Below are 19167 nucleotides of genomic sequence, written 5' to 3'. Positions count from 1 at the left end.
TAATAAGTGTAATAATGTGGAATGGCTGGAAGTCAGTCGTAGTTATTGTGTTTCTCTATTTTCTGTTCTTGTGTTTCTCTTTTCTTCAGTGATTCTGCTTATTAACAGCAGGTGTTCATCACTAATGCTCAACAATCACTTACATATTCCCTTAATTATCTCACTGCAACACTGCCTCAATGTTACTTTTTACTCTTTGTAGTGTGGATTTCCCTGTGGGGTTGAAAGGGTTAACAGTGTAAGATAAAAAGACACACCCACAAAATGTATTTTAACAGTAATAAACTGTAAGTTATAAAACAGGTTTATACTGGCAACACTGTTGCCAGTAGTTTACTGTAAAATTTCGTTTTTTGGGTCACCATTGTGCAGAAGAGTAGAGCCTGTGCTTCAGTCCAGGAGAAGACCTACAAACATCGATGATATGCTGCATGTTGCTTTATTTTACAGGCGGTGACTGTGTAGTTGCTGGTCCAGTGGAAATCTCTTTATTTACAAAAGTTTTGTTGTGGTTTCAAATGAAATAAGTTCACAGTAATACTTTGCTCACGTTATTAATGCATTATACATTTTAGTTTAATACATTTAAATGACAGTTGGTCAATTTAAGGTTTCTGCAAGTGAAATTAGTTAACTCGAGTTTTAGTGCATTTCACAGTAACATACTGTAGATTACAGTAAAGAACTGCACAATTAACAGTAAATTACTGGCAACAGTGTTGCCAGTATTTTACTGTAAAAAAACCCGGTAAGGTCTAACAGTGTACATATCGATCTAGTTTCAGTTTCGATAAATTAATGTAACTGTAATATGCAAAATATTAATTATATTCATGATTAATTATTAAAATTCCCTATAGATCATTTGAGCTAATGTTAAAATGTACTACTAATGCCAGTGCGGTTACATAAGAGAGCGTCATCATGTCTTGTGACGCCGTTTGCTTGCAGGCGTGCGTGTATTTATAACAGGCTCGTATACTGCGATATGAACAATTCCAGTCGCCTGAACTTAAGAGGGGACTGAGAAATGTGTGAGAAATGGAGGTAGGTCCGGCCACAGCGGAACGAAAACACTCTGTTCTCCTTTTCGCCGGTGAGTGACGCGCGAGGACGGAGTAGCTTTCTTGTAACGTAAAGAGAGCTCCAAGACCGTCCGCTTCTGCCATCCCTTGTGAGCGGCGCAGTTTGCGCGGCTTGAACAGAGGGAGAGGAAGCTCGCTCCGAGACCGTCCGCTTCTGCCATCCCTTGTGAGCGGCGCAGTAGCGCGGCTCGAACAAAGGGAGGGTGTCTATCTCATTCGCCTCATCCCCTGACGCGGCGGCGGCGCGGGCGAGAGCCGGCGGTTGAGCGGCCGGGAGGGGGGGCGGAGAGGGCGAGAGAGAAGCTCGAAGGAGAGGTTCCGGCGAGCTCCTCAGTCACATTAGTCTCCGGTGGTCTCTGCGAGCGGCGCTTCTTGCGCGGCCCGGCAGGGACAGGCGGAGCGACAGCTTGGTCGAAAACTTCAAATCGAGCCCGCAGGGTCGACATTGAAAGTTCTTCGCACTCGGGGCAGCCGCCTGTAGAGAGTGCGGTGGCGGTGTGCTCGCGGCCCAGGCAGAGAGCGCAGATGACGTGGCGGTCTTCGTTGCTGAGCGGGGCGCGGCACGAGCCGCAGGAAAAACAAGGCATTTTGACAAAAACGCCTCGTGCTCTTTTAGAACAGTGAGAGAAAGTGTGTGTCGCTGGGCGAACACACACAGCAGTAATAAAAGGATATGTCGCCGGATAGCGTAGCAGGCACGGATGGCTGAAGGCGGCGAAGGCGGCCGGCTTCCTCAGGCGCTGTCCTAAGCTTGCTGGTCGCTGGTTTCAACGGCGGCGGCTCTCAAGATCCAGCGATGCGTAGAGCTTCACTGAAGACTAGAAAATCAGATATTCAGCCTGTGAGCCCTCGTTATATACACACTGGCCACACCCATCTTGACGGTTAGACGGTCGTTTCACGAGGCTCACTGATAGGCTTAAGCAGTTGCCGCCGAGCAGCCAATGAGCACGCTTATATAGCCTGCCCTTGGTCTGCCGGCTGCCGCACTGCGTTGACAATGAATACAAAATTAAGGATAATTTTTGGCTTCAGAACTCGAAGAAAGAAGACTTTCCCCGTAGCGTGAGCAACTTACGCAATACGAGAGAACCTCTCGTAAGAGAACTTAGAAACAGTTTGTGTGTCCTATAAGATACAATATTTAGACTAAACCAAGAGTAGCACATGCAACCCATTAACACTCCTGGGGCCCTATTTTAACGATCTGAAACGCAAGTGTCAAAGCGCAAAGCGCAAGTAACTTTGTGGGCGGGTCTCGGCGCTGTTGCTATTTTCCCGGCGGGATAAATGACTATTGCGCCAGGCGCAAATCTAAAATGGGTTGGTCTGAAGTAGCTTCATTATTCATAGGTGTGGTTTGGGCGTAACGTGAAATAAACCAATCAGAGCGTCATCTCACATTCCCTTTAAGAGCAAACGCGCTTTTTCCATAGCGGATTGCTATTGAAACGGCGGATTTGCCAGGCGCGCGCCAGGAGCGGTTCACAGCCAAGGAGAGCAACGCTCTCGTCACGGCCGTAAAAGAGAGAAGTTACATTGAAATGGAGAAACCCACCCAAATTAACTTCGGTTAAACAGGCGTATGATAATTTGGGTAAATGTGTAAGCTAGATGTATGCTTTTATAATAAATAGTCTATCTATCTATCTATCTATCTATCTATCTATCTATCTATCTATCTATCTATCTATCTATCTATCTATCTATCTATCTATCTATCTATCTATCTATCTATCGTAATAATGTATTCAAAAATGAAAACTGCTGCTTCTGTGTAGATGAGAGAATCAAAGTGTAGGCTATGTGCGTTGTGCACACGCTACATTGATTATGGCCAAGCATGCGCCCTTAAAATAGCATATGAATAACATGCGCAACGCGCCACTGACTTTAAACTATTTTTTCCTGGTTAGTGGCGCAATTGTTTTCTAAACCTGCAAAATAGCATGAATGAACGTTTGCGCCGGAACACGCCTCCTCTTTGCGCTGAACCGCCCCCGGGAGCGCAAGTGTATTTCCTAACTTACCGACGTGCTTCTGTGGAGGGAAAAGTCCGCTTTGCGCGGGTGCAAAATAGGAATGATACATGCGTCGGTGTACAAAGTCAATTGCGCTGGGTGCAAGATAGGGCCCCTTGTATGTTTATATTCAGGATATTAATACATTTAGGTCATAGCATTTGTATCTATTTCTATTTTAAATAAATGATCACTTTATGCTAATTGATTTCCATTATTTGTACTACTTCTAATATATGTTACATATATTGATATATTACAACTTTTACTACTTTTATATATGTTAGCTTTATGGCAAGTAAAAAAATGGTGATAGTTATTAATACATTGTTTCTGTAAAACATCATACATTTTAAATAAATGATAGCTAACTTCTTCATAGGTTACCTGATTTTGGTTTGAATTTGCGGAAGGACTAAGTAGAATTGTTTTTTTGTTTTGTTTTTTTTTAGCTTTGGCTGTTGGGAAAAGAGATATCATTTTCCTCATTGACAGTAGCATGGGTGCCACCATAATCAATGCAGTGCGAGAATTCATCAAAAGGTTTGTTGACACCATGCCAATTGGACCTGATCAGGTGCAGGTCGGAGTGGCCATGTTTTCCACCACCCCAAAGTCGGAGATCAACCTCAACTCATTTAGTTCAAAAGAATCCCTAAGCTCTGCTCTCTCAAGAATAAAACCCAAACCTTCGGTTGAAGTCAACATCGGGGCTGCCCTGGATTTTGTGAGAACCAACATGCTCAGACCTGAGAGTGGGAGCCGCATTCAAGATCAAGTGACACAGCTTGTGTTGCTCCTGACCAGTAAAAAATCTAAAGACAGTGTTCAACAGCCAGCTGAAGCTCTTCGTCAAATGGGTGTTCTAACTTTGGCTGCAGGCTCCAAAGCTGCTGATGAGGCTGAGCTCAAGCAAATAGCTTTTGATGAAGCTGTGGTTTTCATCCTGAAGGACTTCAGGCTGTTGCTGCGCATCCCCAGAGAAATTATATCGCATCTCTCTACATTGACTGGTGTTGTTGTGACAGAGGGCCCAACTGAAACGGGTAATATTCTACAAACATTAACCCATTAACCCATTCTACACCCATTAACACTCCTTGTATGTTTATATTCAGTATATTAATACATTTAGGTCATAGCATTTGTATCTATTTCAATTTTAAATAAATGATCACTTCATGCTAATTGATTTCCATTTTTTTACTACTTCTAATATATGTTACATATATTGATATATTACAACTTTTACTACTTTTATATATGTTAGCTTTATGGCAAGTAAAAAAATGGTGATAGTTATTAATACATTGTTTCTGTAAAACATCATACATTTTAAATAAATGATAGCTAACTTCTTCATAGGTTACCTGATTTTGGTTTGAATTTGCAGAAGGACTAAGTAGAATTGTTTTTTTTTTGTTTTGTTTTTTTAGCTTTGGCTGTTGGGAAAAGAGATATAATTTTCCTCATTGACAGTAGCATGGGTGCCACCAGAATCAATGCAGTGCGAGAATTCATCAAAAGGTTTGTTGACACCATGCCAATTGGACCTGATCAGGTGCAGGTCGGAGTGGCCATGTTTTCCACCACCCCAAAGTCGGAGATCAACCTCAACTCATTTAGTTCAAAAGAATCCCTAAGCTCTGCTCTCTCAAGAATAAAACCCAAACCTTCGGTTGAAGTCAACATCGGGGCTGCCCTGGATTTTGTGAGAACCAACATGCTCAGACCTGAGAGTGGGAGCCGCATTCAAGATCAAGTGACACAGCTTGTGTTGCTCCTGACCAGTAAAAAATCTAAAGACAGTGTTCAACAGCCAGCTGAAGCTCTTCGTCGAATGGGTGTTCTAACTTTGGCTGCAGGCTCCAGAGCTGCTGATGAGGCTGAGCTCAAGCAAATAGCTTTTGATGAAGCTGTGGTTTTCATCCTGAAGGACTTCAGGGGGTTGCTGCGCAACCCCAGAGAAAGTATATCCCATCTCTCTACATTGACTGGTGTTGTTGTGACAGAGGGCCCAACTGAAACGGGTAATATTCTACAAACATTAACCCATTCTACACCCATTAACACTCCTTGTATGTTTATATTCAGGATATTAATACATTTAGGTCATAGCATTTGTATCTATTTCAATTTTAAATAAATGATCACTTCATGCTAATTGATATCCATTACTTTTACTACTTGTAATATATGTTACATATATTGATATATTACAACTTTTACTACTTTTATATATGTTAGCTTTATGGCAAGTAAAAAAAATGGTGATAGTTTCTGATAGTTTCATTGTTTCTGTAAAACATCATACCTTTTAAATAAATGATAGCTAACTTCTTCATAGGTTACCTGATTTTGGTTTGAATTTGCAGAAGGACTAAGTAGAATTGTTTTATTTTTATTTATTTTTTTAGCTTTGGCTGTTGGGAAAAGAGATATAATTTTCCTCATTGACAGTAGCATGGGTTCCACCATAATCAATGCAGTGCGAGAATTCATCAAAAGGTTTGTTGACACCATGCCAATTGGACCTGATCAGGTGCAGGTCGGAGTGGCCATGTTTTCCACCACCCCAAAGTCGGAGATCAACCTCAACTCATTTAGTTCAAAAGAATCCCTAAGCTCTGCTCTCTCAAGAATAAAACCCAAACCTTCGGTTGAAGTCAACATCGGGGCTGCCCTGGATTTTGTGAGAACCAACATGCTCAGACCTGAGAGTGGGAGCCGCATTCAAGATCAAGTGACACAGCTTGTGTTGCTCCTGACCAGTAAAAAATCTAAAGACAGTGTTCAACAGCCAGCTGAAGCTCTTCGTCGAATGGGTGTTCTAACTTTGGCTGCAGGCTCCAAAGCTGCTGATGAGGCTGAGCTCAAGCAAATAGCTTTTGATGAAGCTGTGGTTTTCATCCTGAAGGACTTCAGGCTGTTGCTGCGCAACCCCAGAGAAATTATATCCCATCTCTCTACATTGACTGGTGTTGTTGTGACAGGGCCCAACTGAAACGGGTAATATTCTACAAACATTAACCCATTAACCCATTCTACACCCATTAACACTCCTTGTATGTTTATATTCAGGATATTAATCAATTTAGGTCATAGCATTTGTATCTACACTCTTAAAAGAAATGGTTCTATTTAGAACCAGAAATGGTTCTATCACCCGCTTCATATATGGAACTCCAAAATGGTTCTATATAGAACCATTTAAAAGGGTTCCATAAAAAGAACCCCAAATGGTTCTTTGAATCCAAGTTAGATGGTTCTAAATAGAACCATTTAAGGGTTCTTTATTATTAAACGAGTTATTATTAAATAAGAAAATATAAACAATCCAGAAAATTCAAAAAGTTTAAATTTATTCAATTGATTCTACAAAAATATTAGTGTCATATTTAAAATTACACCTCTGTATACTTCTGTATTAGACAGCAAATTTCACATTTACATTTAAGATGTTTAATTACATTTAACCATTTAGTTTGAATTATTTCATTTAAGCATTTTCACTTTGCAATAAACATACATAAGCTTGTTTATGTACATATACAGTACTTCACTTTTACATGTCTCTCTGAAATGAGGAAAAACAAATCATTTTTGATATTTGACAATGCAGATAAAATCAATACATGAACAATTAAAACATCTATTAAATGGCACTACAATGTATTGGTGTTCTTGTGTCATGCTCTTGTCTTAGTTTAAGCATATATTTTTGAATAAAAGTCATTGTGTGCTTAATGTCAACCGGGTATTGCACATTGAAAAGAAAATAGACTGCAAACAGGCATTCCACAGCCTGTGTCATGTCGATGTCTGCCTCTCTTATGATGTTCACATTGTCCATTATAATGCTGACGCTTTCAGCCTTGAAGGGATCAGGAGAGCCGTTAAACACAATGGTTGGTGAAGGACCTTTGGGTTCCTGTAAAACAAACATTTCACCTTTTGAGTGCTTTTCACCAATTAACAGAAGTCATCAAATAGACTTAAAATTACCCCATAATTTACTCACCAACAAGCCAAACAATGTGTATGACTTTCTTCAGTTTAACACAATCTGAGATATATTTAATAATAAAAAGCTTTGTAATGTGTTTGAATGTCAACATTAATGATGACTGAAGAACATTCAACATGCTACCACGTCAGCTCCACTTTGATTTCTCTGAATCTCATTGGTTCTTTCGTTCTTGTAACTGAATCGTTCATGACACAACACAGATATGACAGCTAAGCACGTGACACACAAGAACCAACAAGCCTCATAATTATTAATGTGGAGCTGATGTGCCACCCCATTGGATGTTATTCCTTTATCTATACATAGTCTAATTATAGCAACCTATCTTGGCAAATTTAATCTTTTTATCTCACTAACGTACCATTTGTACGTACCATTTTGCTTTAGAAGACAAGTATTAACCCCTGGAGTTGTACAGATTTCTTTTATGATTTAAATTGGGATGCTATTCAATAACATTACAAAGCACACTGTTAAACCTTGCTGTAAAAAAAGGCGTAATTCAGACAGTATCATACCATTTTCCATTAAAACAGTAATATACCGTAGAAAACAAAAATAGCCTACAGGAATATACTGTAAATGAACAGTGCTCAAAATCGACACTCAGAGGCTGTTTTCCCAATCACACCCTATACCCTCATTCACTATTCCCTACATTAGTTCACTAATATAGTCCACTTGACAGAGTGAATGAAAAGAAGTGAGTGAATTGAGAAACTGATGAACACCTGATAAGCAGAATCACTGAAGGACAGATAAACAAGAACAGAACTACACAAGAACAACAAGAGTGTGAAACCAGTTTAGAAAGAGCTTTATTGCCAAGTGTGCTTGCACCCACAAGGAATTTTTCTTGGTACTGAAGCTTCCAGTGCACATATACAAATACAAATACAACAAGAAACATAGTAATACAAATTCTAAGAATAAAATATATAAAAAAATAAAATAAAATAAAATAGTATAAAAAGTAAAAAAAAGGGGTCACAGTTGGGTTTAGTCTGAATAAACATTTACAGATTATGAACATATTTACAGTATTTTGAGAAGTATGAATAATATAAATATAAATATCACCTGAGTTAGAGAATATTACACTAGACAGTGGGAGTCTAGTGCATGTTACAGATTATGAACATATTTACAGTATTTTGAGTAGTATGAATAATATAAATATAAATATCACCTGAGTTAAGAGAATATTGCACTAGACAGTGGGAGTATTGCACTTGCAGGCATATGCCTTGGGGGGCATGTTAAGTGTTCAGAAGGGAAATGGCCTGTGGAAAGAAACTGTTCCTGTGCCTGGATGTTCTTGTGGCCAGTGATCTGTGTCGCCGTCCTGACGGTAACAGTTCAAACAGGGGGTGTCCAGGGTGAGTGGAGTCTGTGATGATTTTACCTGCTCTCTTCCTCACTCTGGAAGAGTACAGGTCCTGGAGGGTTGGCAGGGGGGCACCAATAATCCTCTCTGCTGTCCGGACTGTCCGTTGTAGTCTCCTGATGTCCGATTTGGTAGCTGAACCAAACCAGACAGTGATGGAAGTGCTTAAAACAGACTCAATGACGGCTGAGTAGAACTGGATCAGCAGCTCCTGTGGCAGATTGAACTTCTTCAGCTGGCGAAGGAAGTACAGTCTCTGCTGGGCCTTTTTCACAATGGAGTCAATGTGATTTGCCCACTTCAGGTCCTGAGAGATGGTAGAGCCCAGGAACCTGAATGACTCCACTGCTTCCACAGTGCTGTTCATGATGGTGAGAGGGGGGAGTGCTGGGGATTTTCTCCTGAAATCCACAATCATCTCCACTGTTTTGAGCGTGTTCAGCTCAAGGTTGTTATAGCTGCACCAGACAGCCAGCTGTTCAACCCCCAGTCTGTAAGCAGACTCGTCACCATTTTGGATGAGACCGATGACGGTGGTGTCGTCTGCAAATTTCAGGAGCTTGACAGAGGGGTCTTTAGAAGTGCAGTCATTAGTGTACAGGGAGAAGAGCAGTGGGGAGAGAACGCACCCTTGGGGGGCGCCAGTGCTGATGGTGAGGGTCCTGGATGTGAGCTTCCCCAGTCTCACTCGCTGCTGCCGGTCTGTCAGGAAGCTGGAGATCCACTGACAGATTGAGGATGGCATGGAGAGCTGAGTCAGTTTGGCTGTGAGAAGATCAGGGATGATGGTATTGAAGGCCGAACTGAAGTCCACAAATAAGATCCGTGCATAAGTCCCAGGTCTGTCAAGATGTTGCAGGATATAGTGCAGTCCCATGTTGACTGCATCATCCACAGACCTGTTTGCTCTGTAAGCAAACTGAAAGGGATCCAGAAGGGGTCCAGTGATGTCCTTCAGATAGGCCAACACCAGTCTTTCAAACGACTTCATGACCACAGACGTGAGAGCGACAGGTCTGTAGTCATTAAGTCCAGTGATTTTAGGTTTTTTGGGAACCGGAATGATAGTGGAGCGTTTGAAGCAGCAGGGAACTTCACACTGCTCCAATGATCTGTTGAAGATCTGCGTGAAGACTGGGGCCAGTTGGTCAGCGCAGGCTTTTAGACAAGCAGATGAGATGCCGTCTGGGCCTGAAGCTTTCCTAGTCTTCTGTTTTTTGAAGACTCGGCTCACGTCCTCCACACAGACCTTAAGCTCAGGTTGGATGGCAGAAGGGGGGAGGAGAGGGGTTGCAGGAGGTGATGGTGGATGTGTGAAGTGCACATCAGAGCGGGTGTGAGGTGTGAGTCTGGGCTTCTCAAACCTGCAATAGAATGCATTGAGAGTGTCAGCCAGTTGTTGATTCTCCACAGATCGGGGGGATGGTGATTTGTAGTTGGTGATGTTCCTCAGGCCTCTCCAGACTGATGCCGGGTCGTTGGCTGAAAACTGGTTTTTCAGCTTTTCAGAGTAGCTTCTTTTAGCAACTCTGATCTCCTTTGTCAGTCTGTTTCTGGCCTGGTTATACAAGATTTTATCCCCACTTCTGTAAGCATCCTCTTTGGCATGACGAAGCTGTTTGAGTTTCCCAGTAAACCATGGTTTATCATTAGTGAATGATAAGAATGTCCTGGTAGGAATGCATGTATCCTCACAGAAACTGATATATGATGTTACAGTATCTGTGAGCTCATCCAGATCGGTGGCTGCAGCTTCAAAAACAGTCCAATCAGTGCAATCGAAGCAGGCCTGTAGATCCTGCTCTGCTTCGTTGGTCCATCTTTTTACAGTCCTTATTACAGGTTTAGCTGATTTCAGTTTCTGCCTGTAGGTCGGTATAAGATGAACCAAACAATGATCAGAGAGCCCCAAAGCTGCCCGTGGGACGGAGTGATACGCATTCTTTATCGTGGTGTAACAGTGGTCCAATATATTACTGTCTCTGGTAGGACATGTAACATGCTGTCTGTATTTTGGCAGTTCACGGGAGAGATTTGCTTTGTTAAAATCCCCAAGAATGATTAAAAGAGAGTCTGGGTACCTTTGTTCCATTTCAGCTATATGTTCAGCCAGCTGTTGTATCGCCGCGCTCACACACGCGTCTGGAGGAATGTAAACATTCGCGAGAATGAATGAGGAAAACTCCCGCGGCGAGTAGAAAGGTTTACAGTTTATGAAATGTGCCTCTAAATTAGGAGAGCACATCTTCTTCAGTGTTGTTACATCTGAACACCAACTTTCGTTAATGTAGAAACACAATCCACCACCTCTCGTTTTCCCCGTTAGTTCCGCGATGCGATCCGCTCGGAACAGCTGAAAGCCCGGCAGATGTAGTGCGTTGTCCGGTATGGCTTCACTCAGCCAGGTTTCAGTGAAGCACAGAGCAGCGGAGTTTAAAAAATCCTTGTTAGTGCGGGTGAGGAGAAGAAGTTCGTCCATTTTGTTAGGAAGAGATCGGAGATTCGCAAGATGAATACTGGGGAGTGCAGTACGGAGGCCGCGCTCGCGGAGTTTAACCAGCGCGCCAGCGCGCTTCCCGCGTTTGCGTCTGACCGCGCGTTTGAACAACACCGCTGCCCCTCCGACGAGAATGTCCAGTAAAACGTCTGAGTAATCAAAATCTGTAAAAAAGTTGTCTGGTGTGTGTTTCCTAATGTCCAGTAGTTCGTCTTTGGTGAAACTGATAGGAAAAGAATGACTAAACGCAGAACAAACCAACAAAAACAACACAATAACTGGAGAGCTCCACACCGAGGCAGCCATCCGCGGCGCCATCTTGGATCATGTGTCCAATAATCGCAAACCAGTTTACGATTATTTATTTCATACATGTACAAAAGTTCTTGTTGAGAATTAACAAAGATTTAGTTAATAATAAAATTTGTTGTCACCATGATGAAGATCAGTATTTGCTTTAGTTGGTCTCTTGTCCCTTAACTTCTTACCTTCCATCTCTCTCTGGCTGCTGTAACAGTGAGTTTATAAAACACATTTGTTATGGCAAGAAAAAGTCAAGAGGAAGATGATCAGGTGTTTTTATTCTTTTGTGATGATATCATCTTGGACTATCTGATTTTCAGATTATTCCTGTATATATTCATTGAAATTATGGGTATGTCATATTTAGCATAAATCTGTGTATCTACAAAATGAAATCAATATTTCTGTTATCAGGTCTTCCGAAAAATAACAATCACATAGTGCATTCAATTTTGTTTTACTCTTGCTTGACTCAGACACACACAGACATCAACAATCAGTACATGAATCTCAACAATGGTGAAAAGTTTCATGTCGCAATGCATGCTGGGTTCCAGGATAATATAAAACTCCCAGCATGCACTGCTGCATGAATAATAAAAAAAAGAAGAAATATTGCCACCATTGTTGAGATTAATGTGCTAAATTGTGATATCTAAACTAAAAATATGTTTCTAAAACATAGTGTAGCTCTATTTTTTTTTTGGTTTATGCATGATGTGTTAAAAAAAAGAGTCATAGCAACTTATTGCTGTAGTTTCACAGTAGTACTAATGTAACACTTTTGATCGAGGATAAAACTCTGAATGAATAAGAACTAATTCCTTAGTGAATGAACAGGCAATATGATGATTTTGTCATCATAAGCATTACAACCACAATCATTCATAAACTGTGTGCGCACAAGTGTGACTTGCAAAAACACAGCTCAAGCAGCAAAAGAAAAATGAATGTTTTAGCATCAACATCCCAACTAAAGCAAACACTGATCTCTATAATGGTAACTTCAAACAAACATTTTCAATAACAACTTCTGTATGACAGACATAAAGTCATACTGGTTAATAATAAGTGTAATAATGTGTAATGGCTGGAAGTCAGTCGTAGTTATTGTGTTTCTCTATTTTCTGTTCTTGTGTTTCTCTTTTCTTCAGTGATTCTGCTTATTAACAGCAGGTGTTCATCACTAATGCTCAACAATCACTTACATATTCCCTTAATTATCTCACTGCAACACTGTCTCAATGTTACTTTTACTCTTTGTAGTGTGGATTTCCCTGTGGGGTTGAAAGGGTTAACAGTGTAAGATAAAAAGACACACCCACAAAATGTATTTTAACAGTAATAAACTGTAAGTTATAAAACAGGTTTATACTGGCAACACTGTTGCCAGTAGTTTACTGTAAAATTAATTTTTTGGGTCACCATTGTGCAGAAGAGTAGAGCCTGTGCTTCAGTCCAGGAGAAGATCTACAAACATTGATGATATTCTGCATGTTGCTTTATTTAACAGACAGTGACTGTGTAGTTGCTGGTCCAGTGGAAATCTTTTTATGTACAATAGTTTTTTAGTGGTCTCAAATGAAAGAAGTTCACAGTTTTACTTTGCTCACATTATTAATGCATTATAAATTTTAGTTAATACATTTAAATGACAGTTGGTCAATTTAAGGCAGTCGGTTTCTGCAAGTGTAATTAGTTCATTTGAATTAGAATTTAGTGCATTTTTACAGAAACAAACTAGACTACAGTAAAGAACTGTACAATTAACAGTATTTTACTGGCAACAGTGTTGCCAGTATTTTACTGTAAAAAAACCCGGTAAGGTCTAACAGTGCAGTGTAAACAGTACAAAGCTTATGACTAAGGAAGAGTGAGTAAATTATAGGGTACATGTAATAATTTTTTTTTAAAAATTGTTACAAATTTGCCATAAGGGTGAGTAAACTGACTAATATTTTTATATTTGCATGAACAGTTCCTTTAATTCAAGTCAAGTGCATCAAATGTTAATGAAACTACAGAAGACTATACTTACACTATCTACACAGTAGAGGAAGCTGGCGTTTTCTTTAAAAAGTGCTGGCAATAAAATGAGTGCAGCATTCCTAACGAGACCTACAAACAGATACAAATTATTGTATATTAGGTACAGAAATCAATTAAAGGGATAGTTTACCCAAAAATGAAAATTCTGTCATCATTAACTCACTCTTGTCATTTTAAACCTATATGGCTTTCCTTCTTCAGCATAACACAAAAAAATATATTTTGAAGAATGTTGGTAACCGAACAATGCTGGTACCCATTCACTTCTATTATATGGACACCAAACCAATGCAGGTCAATGGGCACCATCGTTGTTTGGTTACCATCCTTCTTCAAAATATCTTTTCTGTGTTCTGAAGAAGGAAGTCATAAAGATTTGAAATGACAAGAGGTGAGTAAATGATGACAATTTTTATTTTGGGGTAAACTATTCCTTTAATATTTGCATTATTTTAATACATGTTTTCACTCATACAATTTATAGTAGCTACAACCTTTACATTGACACTAGAGATGCACCGATTAGAGATGCACCGATTGATCGGCTGGTGACCGGAATTGGCCGATTTTCACGTGATCGGCCATGACCGGCCGGTCAGTCTGACATATGCCGATTTTATGCCGGTCAAATGCACTCGGGCGCCGCATGATTAACATCGAGCAACATCAGCATCACACGTGCACACGGAACGCACATTTAGGAACCTCAATTACGGCCGTTTCACACCGCAAATGTCAGCGGCGCGTGAGCAGCGCGTGAGCGTCAAGCAGGAGCGTCGCATGAGCAGCAGTGAAGTGGGTTTCGGCGCGGGTCTATTTTTGCAGCGCTGCTCACGCTAAATTAAAGTGAAAGCACACTTTTGATGGACAAACTAAAAATTATTTCATACAAAAAGTGCTCAAAATGCACAGAATAAGTATGTCTAGTGTGTTTTAACAAGAACTGGAGTATGTCAGAAAAGAAAACGAAGACGAAGATTTACCCATTTAAACTTGTTTTCATTATTCAGTTTTGGTTGCAAGTATGGTTATGATTATAACAAAGAAATAAAGTAAACTATCCAGAAATTATAGAAATATAGAAATATCTTTTTACTGCAAGGCTATATATATATATATATATATATCGGAAATCGGAATCGGCCTAAAAAATTGTAATCGGAGCATCTCTAGCACCGATTACAATTTTCTTAGCCGATTCCGATTTCCGATTTTTCATTGAGTTTGACCTGCCGATACCGATTTTAGCCGATTCCGATTTCATTTTTTCTAACCACTTTACAGCACACTCAAATATTTTTTTTCTATCTTTTCTTTAATAGAACATTTTGCATAGAACATAGATAATTTTTTTAACAGATAAGCACTATAAAATAGAACTATATAAATTACTCCTGGTGTGGGAAATACACAGCATATCCTTGCAGTATAAAGATATTTCTATATTTCTATAATTTCTGGCTAGTTTACTTTATTTTTTATAATCATAACCATACTTGCAACCAAAACTGAATAATGAAAACAAGTTAAATGGGTAAATCTTCAACAAATATTTTTGAGTCTTCGTTTTCTTTTCTGACATACACTCAAAAAAAAAAAATGTTGTCTAAAAATAAGATTTATGTATTTGAATTGCATAACAAATTTCCATGCATTTGGATTACATAGTTTTAACATAAACCAATCAATAATCTGAATGTGATTCATATTTTTAAGTCATATCTAAATGAAACAGATAAGATTTATGTAATTGTATTAATAAACTGAATGTGATTTATATTTGTCAGTCGTATGTAAATGAAACAGGTAAGATTTATGTAATAGTACACAGAAAAACGCCCATGTTAAATCAACACTGCTCAGTGTTCATATGTGTGCACACTACAGAGGTAAAGCGGTGTTGAAGTTAATGAGATAATTAAGTGATGATTGAGCATTAATTATGAACACCTGCTGTTAACAAGCAGAATCACTGAAGGAAAGAGAAACACAAGAACTACAACTGACTTCAGCCACAGCCTTAGATTGACATCAACTGAAGAGAAAAGAAGACATTAAATCTGTGAAGATCTCAGCAGAGGAGGATTAAACAACTCCACAAACAGAATTACCAGCTTCACTTATTACTAACCAGACTGACTTTATTTCATTTCCGTTTTAATGAAATCAATAGTTATATTTTAAGTAACCATGATGGTGGTTAGCGTTTGCTTTAGTTGGGCTCTTGACCATTGACTCTTTAACATAAAATTTTCTCTGGCTGCTATAATTATGTGTCTATAAAACACGTTTGTTGCAGCGAAAAAGCCAAGAGAAAAAGAGATCAGGTGATGTTGGCTGTTTATTGATGAAGGTGTAATCATCATATTGTGGCTTGAATCACTTATCTTTTTAAGTGTCTAATGCTTTGATTATTGGGCTTATGTGATTTTGTTTTATTTATTATAGTAGCTGTGTGACCTGACAGCATTAGATCCAACAGTTAATCAAATAATATAAAGAATTTTAAAAACATTTAGTGCAGTAAACTTTCTACATTATTACATGGACATCAAGAATCAGTGTATGACTCTCAACAATGGTGACAATCAATGAAATGCTTCATGCTGCAGTGCATGCATGCATTGCGGCATTAATAAATTATGCATCAGGATTTTTTGTATCTTTTGTCACCATTGTTGAGATTCATATGCTGTTTCTTGATGTCTGTGTGAGTCTAAGTAATGCCATAGATGAAAGGTTTTTGTGCACTAACTATAAAAAAAAAAAGTATATTGTTTGATAAACAACACTGTTAGATTTCATGCTGTAAAATCAAATGGCTTCTGTTATGAATAAAACAATATTAAAAAGCATTAGACACTGAACAAGATCAGCGAATGAGGCAATTACATGATGATGACTTAGTCGTCATCATCATCAATAAACAGCCAACATCACTTGATCTCTTTTTGTCTTGGCTTTTTTGCTGCAACAAACGTGTTTTATAAACACATAATTATAGCAGCCAGAGAACATGTTATATTAAAGAGTCAATGGTCAAGAGCCCAACTAAAGCAAACGCTAACCACCATCATGGTGACTTTAACCCTCTGAGGTCGAGAAACGCGCCCACGCGTTTTGCTGGATTTTTTTCACATAGCAGCAACATAAACTTTAAAAAATCCGTCATTTATGGTCATATAAATAAAATAAATACATGATTATAAACTATAGAGGGTCTTCTTTTTTTTTGTGTACACTCACATTAACATCAAAACCTTGTTTTTATTTTTAAATAAATAAAATAAACAGGGTGCGCTTTCAGCTCACTCTGTCTCCGCAAAAATCTTTCTGAAACAAGTCTGGAAAACTCAGCGAATACTTATCACACAACCATGAAACATGCGTCTAAAGAAAGCTTTAAATTTCTACTTTAAAATAAAACAGTTCACATTCAAAACAAATATTCTCCTGCAATGTAATCTGTATGAAACTAAAGAGAAGTACAGTTTCTCCCGTCTCATCTAATTATCTGTAATGAGTTCACGCCCTCTCGCAGAGCGCGCTATTCATAAGATAATGTGCTGAGGTGATATGCAAAATAAGGTAAACGCCCCCTGAAATGAGTTCACACCCACTCGCAGAGCGCGCTATTCATAAGATAATGTGCTGAGGTGATCTATGCAAAATAAGGTAAAAAGCCCCCTGAAATGCCTTAAAACCAGCAAGTTTCATTCTCTCACTTTCCTGCGCCGTTGGAAGATGACACACAGCCCTTCAGCTCGTCCTGGATAGCAATGAAGAGTTCACTTTTTCCTCAGAAGAAGAACAGGACTCTGACAACGAACGTTTGTATTTTTGAAGAGCGACTTGATCCAGCCGTGGATATTTCGGATGAGTAAGTCTTTTTAAATTTACTTGCATTAGTTGACAAGCTATTTTGTATAAACGTAGGCTACATATTTTACTGGTTGGACCATTTCCATACTTGTCATTCAGAGTAATTATATTTAAATTGTCTAGGCTATGCTTTATAAAGTAGGAGAGAGGCTTCATGCAGTCTGTTTTCTTTCGTTTTTAATAGTTTTGTTTAAAATAACACATTTCGAGCTTTCTATATATTTCTCTGGTATTTTAGGCAAAGCTTATGAGTTTGGGTTCATTTATGAGGCCTCCAGTTCCTGCTATTTTTAATTCTTATGTTTTAAATACAGGCATTTGGTTGATGAAACAACTATTAAAATTAAGATACAATTAATACAAAACGAAATTCACTTTAAAGAAAGGCTTTATACAAAAAATAAACTTAATGAAATGGTCAAAATCTTCTCTGCCCACTCCATTTGTCTCGCGATTGCGCATGATCTTACTCATGCTTTTCACTTTTCATATAATCAACATAAATGAAATTAAAAAAAATAATGATTTTATTTAAACCTAAATATGAACTAAATTGTTTTATTTAATTTTAATGACTAGGCTACAACACGTAGGCCAATTAGCCTACAGTACAGAGAAATTAGTTGACAAGCTATTTTAAATAAACGTAGGCTACAGATTTTACTGGTTGGACCATTTCCATACTTTCCATTCAGAGTAATTTATATTTAAATGGTCTAGGCTGTGCTGTATAAAGTAGGAGAGAGGCTTCATGCATAAATAAACTTATTTGCACAAACGCGTTTCGGCGCGTGCCTTCAGAAGACTTTATACAGCATAGCCTAGACATGCTGTATATATGTACAACGTTTAGATTATAGGCCTGTATGAAAGTTAGAATTTTGAAATTAATTTAGAAAATATTATGTATGTTTAGATTATATTTTGACTAGTGTTTATGCTGCCTCATTATCATCAACGAAGAGTGCTTGCAAATATCTATTGCAAATGTGTGTATGTGCTGAAATGTGTAAATATGCCCAGCTGATGAATTGCAAATGTGTTAATGTTTGCGTTGTGCTATCTCCGGTAATGGCCCATTACACGCAATATATGCCTACAGCACGTGTCTACAATTATTTGCATAAGTTATTCATATAGACTAATGATAGGCTACTATACTTTGAAATATTTATGTTATAATAGTTTTCAACTTTTTTTAAAACAGGAATGCTGCATCTCCTTCATCTGCAACTCGGAGGGCGCGCAGCAACACAGTTGAACGTCAGAAAGAGTAAGTACATATTTACCCATGTTTGTTCAATTTTGTTTATATACTTATTACAATATGAGCCTGTATGAGTTTATTTATTTTTGGAGGTTGGTTGATAATGTTACATATTTTTTCTTTGTGCTATCTTATCAGCATGCTAATGCCCATCAGTTGTGCATGTGCTGGAATAGTACTCTATATGATAATAATAGTTTTGAGAACAACTGAAAAGTAAGTACACTTATTCCCTTTCTTTCAGATATTAGTATAATTCTGTTTACATATTCTGGTTTTACATAGTCCATACAAACATTATGTGTCTGTATGGCTTTGCATCTGGCCAATGTTACTGCAAATTGAAATGCAGTTGTTATATTTTGTGTAATAAACATGCTCACAGTTGTTTGTTTGTTTTACAGCTATAAAGGTGATGGTGATCATCAGACACCTGTTGCAAAGAGGGCCAAGACAAACATTCAGACAAGCAACAAGCAGTCTACTCTGTCATGGAAAACAGAGACTGACATTGATATGGTTCCACAGACTCTGAGATTCCTGCCTGCACGGGAACCTGGACCACAGCTGAGTTTAAAACATTGCAAATTTAAAACATTTAGTTCCTCCTCATAGAGGAATTACAATAAAACAGTGAAAAACAAAA

The 19167-nt window shown here is 38.7% G+C and overlaps 1 protein-coding gene and 1 long non-coding RNA gene across 2 annotated transcripts in view; both read left to right on the top strand.

Annotated features, from left to right (window-relative positions):
* LOC309499068 (collagen alpha-3(VI) chain-like) overlaps nt 1-6771 on the top strand; it is a 45108-nt gene extending 38337 nt beyond the window's left edge. The window contains exons 3-5 of the mRNA XM_082170072.1: nt 3559-4152; nt 4543-5136; nt 5524-6771. Coding sequence (XP_082026198.1) covers nt 3559-4152; nt 4543-5136; nt 5524-6110 — 1775 coding nt within the window. The 3' untranslated portion in view covers nt 6111-6771. The remainder of the gene's footprint in view (nt 1-3558; nt 4153-4542; nt 5137-5523) is intronic.
* A 9200-nt stretch (nt 6772-15971) lies between these two features.
* LOC309486796 lies at nt 15972-19167 on the top strand. The gene is made up of 3 exons (XR_014201687.1): nt 15972-17252; nt 18462-18737; nt 18926-19167. It is a non-coding gene; the product is annotated as an uncharacterized lncRNA (long non-coding RNA).

This window comes from Leuciscus leuciscus (genome assembly GCF_965113295.1).
Source record: "Leuciscus leuciscus genome assembly, chromosome: 1".
In the NCBI taxonomy this organism is placed as follows: domain Eukaryota; kingdom Metazoa; phylum Chordata; class Actinopteri; order Cypriniformes; family Leuciscidae; genus Leuciscus; species Leuciscus leuciscus.
Note: the sequence above shows the minus strand (reverse complement) of the source record. Positions and strands in the feature narration are given on the sequence as shown.